The sequence below is a fragment of the Scomber japonicus genome, chromosome 1, assembly GCF_027409825.1.
Source record: "Scomber japonicus isolate fScoJap1 chromosome 1, fScoJap1.pri, whole genome shotgun sequence".
In the NCBI taxonomy this organism is placed as follows: domain Eukaryota; kingdom Metazoa; phylum Chordata; class Actinopteri; order Scombriformes; family Scombridae; genus Scomber; species Scomber japonicus.
Window position 1 is genome coordinate 26,033,917 of NC_070578.1, and position 10,838 is coordinate 26,044,754.

General features: G+C 36.2%; 1 protein-coding gene across 1 annotated transcript in view; it reads left to right on the forward strand.

The window, feature by feature from the left end:
* The window catches only part of gpc6a (glypican 6a), a 148,908-nt gene extending 146,784 nt beyond the window's left edge, over positions 1–2,124 (forward strand). The window contains exons 9-10 of the mRNA XM_053318172.1: positions 660–835; positions 1,806–2,124. Of these exons, the coding sequence (XP_053174147.1) occupies positions 660–835; positions 1,806–2,023 (394 nt within the window). The 3' untranslated portion in view covers positions 2,024–2,124. The remainder of the gene's footprint in view (positions 1–659; positions 836–1,805) is intronic.
* Positions 2,125–10,838: the final 8,714 nt, after the last annotated feature.

Consider the following 10,838-nt stretch of genomic DNA (forward strand, 5'->3'; position numbering starts at 1 on the left):
TTCTTACACCCACAATCATGATATTCACACTTAAATATGTTTGTATTAAAAATGGAAAAAATAGACACAATAGCTGCACAAAGGGCTGACACTGCAGCCATACTGACAACAACTAGATCAGGTCTGTAACACTGTAATTTGACAGGATTGCTTTTGTGGCAGCTCAATGCACAGCAATTTAAGAAAACAAATAAGTGTGGTGCAACACAAGAAAATTAAGAAAAGATCGTCACCACCATTATACAAAGTTTACAAGCAAACTGAAAAACACATTAAACAATTTCACCACAGATTGGCCCATTTCTATGCACAACACATTTTATTTATTTGTAGCTCAAAAGATTTATTTGTTTTAAATGCCGATGTATTGTCAGAGTGGTTCCATGATGAATGTGTTTAGACTATATTCATGTGTTTTCTGAGGCTGCAGTGTGTTGAAATCTTTACTAGAAGACAATACTAATTGTATTTCTTAGTTTTTTGGATGGTAAACCACAGTGAAATCTAGCAAATATGGAGTCGAAAACATGTGTTTTTATTTAAACTACCATTGTATTTTATACAGAAGATAGCAAACCCTATGATATGTCATCAAGCAGCTTTGTATTAAATCTAGAAAATGGTATAGGCCTTTTTTAATGTTGCTGTCTTATCCTCAGATATTTCCCTGAAGTGGTGAAGGAGGGTCTAACTAACCAGGTGAACAACCCAGAGGTGGATGTGGATATCACCAGGCCCGACACACTGATTCGACAGCAAATCATGGCTCTGCGTGTCATGACTAACAAGCTGAAGAATGCATACAATGGGAATGACATATATTTTCAGGACTCCAGTAAGTTCTCCAATTTCTTGAGACAAGATAGTCATCATAATTTGGAGTAAAATACTGTGATAAAGGTTTCTCTATAGATCTCTGTCACTGTGTAGGGTGTATGTTGGCCTTGATTTGGATGATGCCACACACACACACATGCACACAAGAACACCCCCACAGAAATACAAACTGTTATTAAAATGAAATCTCAGGTGTCACTCATCTAAGAACTCATCATACAACTCCACAGGATGCATCAGGGTTGCACTGATGTAAGACCAACATTATTAGAAGAATAGATAGCTGTAGTTATGGTGACACAAACCATGAAAGACAGTCAGGCTTATGTTTAGGAAGATGCTCATCTCAAATGTTGCCGTAACAGAGATCATTCTTTTTTTCTGATTCTGTGGATCCCCTTGAGCTGACAAGATGGGAGATTCATACAGCTACAAATAAAATGTGTGGGTGCCTGACTGTTGCCACTAATAACTCAATTTTTGTTGCAGTCACATTTGTTTTTCTGTAAGGAGTGCTTTCTTCTTTTCATCCTTTTTTTCTTACAAATTTGTTTAACGTCAGACACCCGAAGATTTTGCACACACTGTAATTCATTATCATCATTTTTGGACATTTTCAATAATGCAAAATCTATTTTTCCATTATTTAAAGGCTCGGTCACAGCAGCATGTAAAATATAAAAAGCAGATGAATCAATTAATTTCAAAGGAATTGTAGTATTTAAATATACTCCCTCAAATCTTGGGCATTAAATTCAATGTTGGTGAGCTTTGACATGCAAATTTGTGCCATTGATCAATATCTAACTGTCTTCATGGTGACCATTTGCTCCACAAAGGAGGCATGGTTTTTCACGTCCCTATTGCCACTGACCCAACTAATTGCTTTCCATGGCTATATTATTATTATACCTTATCATTTATATATATATATACCTTTTATAATATGTGTGGTTTTGTTCCTGCAGGTGATGAAGGCAGTAGCTCTGGCAGCGGCAGTGGCTGCTCTGATGGCTGCACAACAGAGTTTGTTTTTGTTGGAACAGACGCTCCTGTGGTCGGCGCTGACAGAAGCGATGAACGTGCAGCGGCAGCAGGCAAATCACTCTTCTGCAGACCGTCCCTACTGCTGGTGATGGCTGCCCTAACACTCCCACTCTGGGCGTTGCAAACTAGATGGAGATAATACCTGAATGTGGCCTGATCACTGACTTTTATACTGTTGCATACAGTATGTTCAACAGCACGTTCTACTGCTGTTCCCTCACTGGACATGTAGAACCTCCTGGAAACCTGTCGAGAATGGCTTACTGTATGGTAGGACTGGAAGTGAGTGCAGTGCTGCATCCTGCTCGTCCCCCAAAGAATGCTCGGTGCCATCACTGAACCAGCTTTCACATCTCTGAAAAAAAAAGAATTGTGGTGTTTTCTCATTATTTAAGAGTGGCTTTTGAAAAATATGCTCATGTTTTAGAAAGTGAAAATCATCTGAAGATGATTCTGTCAAGAGTTTTTCAGAAAATGGGGAATCTATTTTTCTTTTCCATTGTATGACAAATTTGTGAAAATGAGACAACACCCTTTTTATCCTATTACTTGTCTCCCCCCACAGACAAAATGAGAAAGTCTTACTTGTGTGCATGCAAGGAAATGATGTTAACTGACAAAAAATTGTTTTAGTTTAGTTTAGTTTTTTTGTTTGTTTTTTTAAATGCAGGCTACACAGTTTTGGGTTGATTGGTAGAGGACTGTACAGTGCTAGCAGTTATATGGTCATATCGGCGTGGCTTCAGGAAGCAGCTTTCCCTCAGCCACCTTTATAATTGCACATTTGATTATCTCTAAGAAAGTGCTAATATACTGCACTAAGAGAACTACTTTGCACAGCTTTTTGTTGGCTTCATAAGTTTATAAAGCTACAGGAAACATCCACCCCACATAGAAATCTATATTTTCAGATAATTTAACTGATTGTATTGTACTGTACCTATCAGTAGTCATGTATTTCACTGGGAGGTACTGTAATGTAATCTTACTGGTTTAGTTAATGGCTAAATTTTTATACAGTATATGTATTATTTGTTTTTACAGATTATTTGATCACCTGTAAAATTAAAAAGATGCTAAGCCATTATACTACAATTGTCTGCTACCAATGTTCAGTTACCTGGTTTACTGTGTTCTGTTTGGGTACTTAACATGCACTAAAACATTTCAGATTTCCTTTTTATTTCCCAGATGACTCAAAGTATATTAGCGATATTAGATATGTGCTAATCACATTTTCATTAGTTTTCTTGGCTCCCATGCTTTAATTATTCATTTTGTGTGTTTGGTTCATATTACATATGGAAGGACACACATTGTAACCCTAGTTCTGTGAGCATATGTGCAGCTCTCTGACAGGCTCTTCAGGCTTGCCCACTCACACCTTTGTTGAAATTTGCATCTATTTTTTGGCTCATTGGATCAGACTCACCAAACCTACAGGTGTTAGGTTATAGTCATGTAAATAAGAGTAAGTAGTCATGCTCTCTTACAAAACACCTACAAAGTCAACAACTGGAACAGAAGCAGTGTGCCAAGGTTAGAAGGCTATGTCTGTATTCATAGAACTAACGTTAATACTCATAACCTTCGGTCTGTTTCATACAGGCTTCGACCTCTAACAGGCTAAAGGTGCGTAAGGGTTAGAACCAGATGGCTTGTACTCCAACACCACAACATGATTTCCATGACCTTGGGTCACACAAAAAAAGGCAGGTTCCAGAAACGTTGCAGGGATACTGTAGAAACAAACAAAGGAGCAAAAGTTCCACAAAAGCAAGCAGTCGAGGCAGTCATTATGGTGCATTGTGCCCTGAGGATCCAAACTCATCAGTTCATGAGTATCAGAAAAACAAGTCTCTGGTCTCAACAGGAGCCTTCCCCACAGCCCACTGCTATAGCAAATAAACAGCAGCTATGACCATCTCAAAGAGATTGTGCACTTCACATAGCATACCAAAGCAAGTAAGGGACACCAGAGCTTCTCCTTTCTGTAGCCAGCATGAGAGGAGAGAGAAAAAAGTAATAAGCCGCATGATCCTAGACCTGAAAAATATTTGATGTTTTTAGGCACAAATGACGAGGAAGTGTGGTGCCTCTGTGGTCCTTCTCAAATAAGCAAACAATTCAAGTCCACATTGCTGAAATGTAAATATTATAAATAATAAGAGTCCAGGTAGCTAAAAAGAAGCAGAAAAGGTCTCAAGAATGAAAGGAAACAATGAAAACAGGTACTTACTGGTGAAGCAGGGCAGGGCCATCAGAAGATGTTTACCAGAAACATTTTACAAAGAGAAGTGAGAAATGAGAGACAATCTCTCTTCTCACGTCAAGGTTGACATTGTAAGATGAATGCTGGAGAGGCATTCACCAAGCCATTCACCTTGCATTTTAGGGATCCTTGCTGCTTATTCTGAACACTGTGGTGATACAGTAGAAAGAGGGAGACAAGGCTTTCTTTGACTGCACTTATTCATCTCATCAGTTGTGTTGTGGATGCTAGAATACAAGAAGTGTATATAAGATCTGTGCCCATTAGGGTCTTTGAATACATCCTGAACATCTGAAAAAGTACATGCAAATTTCAGTATACTGTACATTACAGGGGTGACTGAGAAAGCCTGATGAGCCCTTTAAATGAAAAAGCCTTTATGAGATAAAATCAAGGATAGAGTGGAGAAAACACATATAAATAATGTGTACTCACCTCTTAAAATCTGAAATAGTGTTTACGCAGCTATTCATGCTGAATTTACATGGGTTACACACCATCACACTTTTTTTCGACTCATTTTTGATTGCTCCTTAGACATCATGGTATCTTTACAAGAGCATGGAGTGCCCATCACCCAACTGTTAGACAAAGGTGAAAACTAACAAAACCTGATCTGAACTCACTTCATTAGTGAATGGCTTTATTTCATTGGGTCAGACAAATGGGAGGTAGACATCCAGCAGTAACTATTTACAATGTGCGGAATATTGAATAGAATACTATAAAAGTAACTAGCTGTCATTTTGCCTGGTCTAGGTTTTACCCACCCAGGAGTACAGTCCTTGATAGCAGATAATTGCAATGAAGGGAGTTTCATGTAAAAATCATGGTCTGTCACATGGGGCCGTTGGACTGATGTAGCTCAAATTGATAATTCAATTTTAGCCACAGACGCTTACATATCGCAGATAATATATCTACACTTGAGACTGAATGTTCTAACACATAGAATTAAACAAAAATAGGTGTTTTGTCGAGACACCTTTGTAATGAAGTATCATATACATTTATGTTCCCCTAAAGATTAAATTTGGCACTTAACAGTGTTGCCACCAGATTATCCGTGTGCTTGTATAATTGGAAAATGAAATAAATATACAACATACAACAGGAAGAGAAAAGAGTTAAATTAGAAGTACAAGTTAGTGGGATATATTGCTGCTGTGAAACAGCCATATAAATTAAGTTTTTTAAGTATTAAAAAACGCTGCAGAGGCAGATATTTTCTGAGTCAGGGTCAGAAGTGAGGCAGAACAATCAGTACAGTGTCTAGTGGATAATAAAGCAGGAGGTTTAACGACTACGTCTTAGAAAGTTAAAAAAGAAAAATCAGTAAGCGTCTCCAGCTATAAACACTCATAAGAGCTTCTACAAGGTCTGTAATTGCAACAACAAGAATACAAGAATTCTGGATGAGTGAGGATGATGCAGGTCTTTGCTGATGTTCCTGAAAAACTGTAAAGGAAATGCATTAAGAAAAGACGGTGTCAGGAGTAGGTCCAATTTTTCCAAAGAGCTTGTATTGGTACAAACAGCAGTCTCTACTCATTATGATGAGAGGAATGTTTGCCATTTTCCACTGCCTTGTATATTCCTTTCTCTCCTGACAAGCTACGGTACCCTGCTCAGAAATACAGTATCACTATCTGAGATGCTTCAGTGCTTAACTTAATTTGTCTGTGAGCCATATTTATTTATTTTTATTTTTTTGTCTTGTTCATTCTCCTTTAGTGTTTGAAAAATTGAAAAAAAAGACTCAATTCAAGGTTGGCTTGAGGTTTTTTACAGAATGTTTAGAACAAAATGTGTTATGCAAGGTCTTCTCCATTTTGATGTTAATCGTTTGCTGCACTTTTGCTAAAACATATGCTGTGAGTGTGGTAATGTTGTGATTTGCAAAATCAGATAACTAAGGAGCACATAAAGATTTTTGGAGCTGTCAGTGCACGCTGTTTAAAGTGTTTTGGGGGAACTGAAGTTGATGGTTATACAAGCAGACATGCCTTACCATTTTTTAAAAGACTAAAATGGATTGCTTATTTGGCTTTTGTTACACATTCTTGTATACAGAAAATAATACAAAGGTAATAATAAACATTTTATTACAAAAAATGACTTACTGCAGTTTTCTCTATTTTGTCTCCATTTTTATAATCTATGTCAAATGAGAACCATGTGTCTCTTTTTGAGCTGAAGGTTTAGGAGAATTTCTCAATGCATAAAACATAAAAAAAACACAACCAAACTTAGAGTTTCAGGGTTATTCACCAAAGAGCAATGTTATACACCGGCTCCGTGTAAATTCATTTAATATGAATTCCTTGCATTACAGTAGCTACTACTTAAAAAACACCTAGTGCTTAATTTACCTGATATTTCTTCAGTTGTTGAAATAATAAGTAATAATAATAATATTACATATTTTTAACATTTTTATGTTTTTATGTTGCTCATTTCATCTAACTGAGATTTACATGACATATTTACTTCTATCTATATTTTTCTTTGTTTTTATGTTTGAATATTCAATTAAAAAGTGTCTTATACACATCAAACAGATTATAAAAATGAAGACTAATTTTCTCTAGAACAGCAAAAGTCCCCTTTTAGATGCTAATTCATTTGAGAAAGCATGATTTGAGTCTTAACTAATACAGTTCCAGGCTAAATTACAGATCAATGCTAGTGCAATTGATCCTTTTCTTTAAAATAACTATTAATTAACCCTAATTAATAAATGCATATTTTATGTTTTCTTTTTCTTTGAGCTCATCACATCACGTTAATACAAGTTTTCCACTTTCCTCACCTGTTTTATTTATTTGTGTCAGGTTGCACACAGAGATATTCTTTAACAAATTAATCATAAGAGTGTGATGGTGTGCGTGAAAAAAAAGTGTTGATATATAAGACTTCATGCAGCACTAGGAGCTGGATGAAATTACAGTTTACATTTGTCATTACTGTTGACAGAAACAATACAGATGTTCTTATCATTGCATCAAATTTTAGCTACATTTGTGTTACTTTGATATTCATATTTATAGAACAGCCAATATAACTACATCACATCAAATATAGTGGCTAAATGTATAATTTCTAATGTTAAATTAGTTTAAGCTCTTTTTTAAACAGCCATGTCAGTGATTATGTAAGTCTGTACTTGTAGCAGAGCTTTGATGCTCCCAGCATGCTCATATGCTTATAATGAGCAATCATGTTGATGTTTACCATGTTCATCATCTCTGTTTAGCATGTTATAATATAATATTTGCTAATTATGCAGTAAATAATGCTAATCAATCCATCATGTTGAAATATTTCACAGAATAAGTGAAAAATGTGACCAGCTGATGGCACGAGAGGAAAAGTCGAGGGATCACCAACATCAGTAAGATTCATGCTCTGGGGACCATGACAATCTACACCAAATTTCATGGCAATCAGTACTTGAATTACTTCAGTCTTGATCAAGGTGCTGGACCAACCATCAAAGCCATAAAGCCATGCCACTGGCTAGATGAAAATACTGTGTGTAGGTAAGTACAATCCTAGCCTCTACGTATCCATCATTATTTACTTTGAAATCTATTGAAGTAAAATCCTCAGTGAAAAGCAGTAAAGGAGTTATTTCTCACCCCAACAAAAGATTAACTGAGAGTAACAGGCAAGAAACAGGAAGTGTTCTAGCTCTGTCGAGCACAGTGTAGATTAATATATTAACTGCTACCTGTAATCTATCAGTTCTCAAACTTGGCTCGGTGTCACAATTTGTCAGGGGACGCAGCTGCAGAACGTCTGGCAGCCACAGACAGAAAAGACAGAGACAAAAAGCGCACTGCATTGCCACATTCAATACATCTTCGTAGCTCCCCTAAACATCCATTTATTCATTTTCACTTGACAACATCAATGGCGACAACACGAAACGGCTTCACATCTGAACCAGAATTATTCATTATAATCTCTCTTTCTGTCTGTACAATTATTTATATGCTTCAATTATGGATAAAGCAGTGTGAAAGGGCCAAACTCCAGATGAAATACAAAAAGTTTATGGATTTCAAAGACAGAGCTGAGGTTTTCTGAGGGATCCACTTAATAATTTTGAATTGCTCTTGGCAAAGCCCCCCCACCCCAAACCCCCGACTGTAAAAGGAATTAATTCTGCTTCACTGTAGTGCTGCTGAATACAGTATGAGTCTTATAACTGTAGCTGCATCATCTGATCTGCTTCACATAGTTTTTATAGAAAAAATTAATTGAAACCATTTGTTCTGCACTATATCTTTACATTCAGACTATTTTAATAACTTTCACTCAACCGGACAGTTTTAGAATTGTATTCATTTTAGTGTTTTTTTCTTTCTCCTGCTGTTTCAGCAAATGGCTGCTTAAGCATGCGGGTCATGATGTAACTAAAAGACAGCAAAGATGATTTGATCACTGTGAATATTTCGTCACTTTAAACATCTTTTTTTCCATTCATATTTTATTGTCTCATTGATGATTTATAGAGCAGCTCAAATACTTGAGGTTATGAGTCAGTGAGTGGCTTTATTTTTGGTGTTTTAGATGAATTAGGAGTTGTGCAACCTGTGTATGTAGGCAGGGGTGTAGTTACAGTTTTGGATGATGGTTCCAAATTTGGGGTTGGGACCCCATCAAGGCGTCACGGGTCCCAAGATGGTCAAAAGAAGAAACATATTTCTGATTTTCCCAACTTTCTTCTTATCTTTGGGATAGTTTTACCTCTGTATGCCAAAAATACAGAAAAAAGCTAAAAACCCAAAGTGTTCCCAACCTGTAGACAAACGTAGACTACAGTATGACCATGAGGTGCAAGAGGACATACAGTGGCTTTATTTTAAGGGGTCAGAAGGCAAAAAGGAATGTGTCAATTGTGGCATCAAATCAGAAAACACTTACTTGTATATGTGTCATTCTGTATGGTATTATTCATGGACATATTTTTTTATTTAATTTAGGTGACTTGTTGCCAGGGTCTTGTGTTCATTACTGTTTCACCTGAAGTGGAGTTTACACTCCATAGTTACACACAAATTACACATTGAAACTTTTCAGCGTGATTTAAATTGTTCTTATAGCCAAAACTCTTAAATTTGGCAGAAAACATAAATAGAAAGAATTATAAGGGCAATTTGAGTAAATTGAACAATTTCATTCATATTTAAAACATTTAAGGGGGAATGTAAATGTATTGATGGTTAGTCTAAATTTTCCTTGACCTCATTATTTCTCAGTCTGGTTTGCATCATGTGTTGGAGATTTCGACATAACATAAGATTATTGGCTTTCTTGACAATTGATAGATCAGAGGATCAATTCCACTCATATTTGTATAGTAAATATTAAGCTAAACCTAAAGCTTAGTTTAACCTAAAGACTGGAAGCAGGGGTGACAAGCAAAGTCTTGTCATCATTAGGTTGCTAGGTAACACAGTGTGTTAATTAGTGAGCATATTTTTAAATATTTGTGCAGATGCAGTCTAGCTGTTTCTATTTTAGTATTCCTTTAAGACAGAGCTTACTGTAGTCATGTGGAAAGGTTACAATTTAATGTTGTTTTCCTATCACAAATTTTTAAAGACCTTTTTATTGCACCACACAATTATAGTAGCAGGACTAGTTCAATTAAATAACTAAGAGGGATGTGTGAGCATAAGACTTTTTGTTAGTGTCAGATACAAGGCTTGCACACAAAGGGAACACTTGTATAATGTAATGTAATACAATAGCTTTGCAATAAATACCTTTGTGAAACCATAATTGCCTCAAACAGACTACCGCAACAGATCTGACAGTGAGACCAATGCCTTTTAATTGTCCTTCACAACTCACAGAACTCAATGTTGCCTCTGAAAGTAGGGTGGTGACTGTAAATATTAAGGTCTGAGGACATTGTTAATGGATTCTCTGATGACACATTTCATCCAGGCACTGATTGTAATTGCTTTTTACATGACAAGTAATGGTGTAAGGGCTTTAGAGACGGTGAAAAATCCCTTGAAAATAGAGACCTATGAAATTAAACCTTGGTTTTCAATTTTCTCTCCCACAAGAGTTGAGCAATTAAATGGATTTAACCCAGTACTGTATAATAAGACATAAATAAGTTTCAAAGTGATTCTCAAGCATCTTATTTTCTCCTGGACAGGCTTCATTAAAAAGTTGCCTTTTTTTAAAAAAAAAAGAAAAGAAAAGAAAAGGCTCTACTTTAAGAAATAAAAACAGATGCTGACGTTCTCTCTGTTCTCTGTGTTTACTTTTCACTTCAAAACCAATACAACAGCTTCAGCACAGCACTCCCTTACCTGTTTCCGATGATATTGATATGACCTTGGTCAGCAGTGTTTATTGTCTTTAAAGGGTGTATTTGATGTCACCATTTCATAATAATGGAAGTGCTAAAATGGCGTGTTTAAAATATAATTGCTCTGCAATGCTTTGTAGGTGTAATTGTAAGAATGGAAAGACTTTGTGGATTTGTATTTCCACCAAAATGTATTTGAAAATTAAAAGTGTCCCCTTGTCAGTGTTTTAAACCTTTTACAAGGATGGGCAAATGCACTTTTATCTTTTCAGTTTGGTGCATTAGAGAGTTTCAAACTCATTCTCCTCCTATCTTCTGCTGTCTTTCTCTCTCTGGATTTAGGAT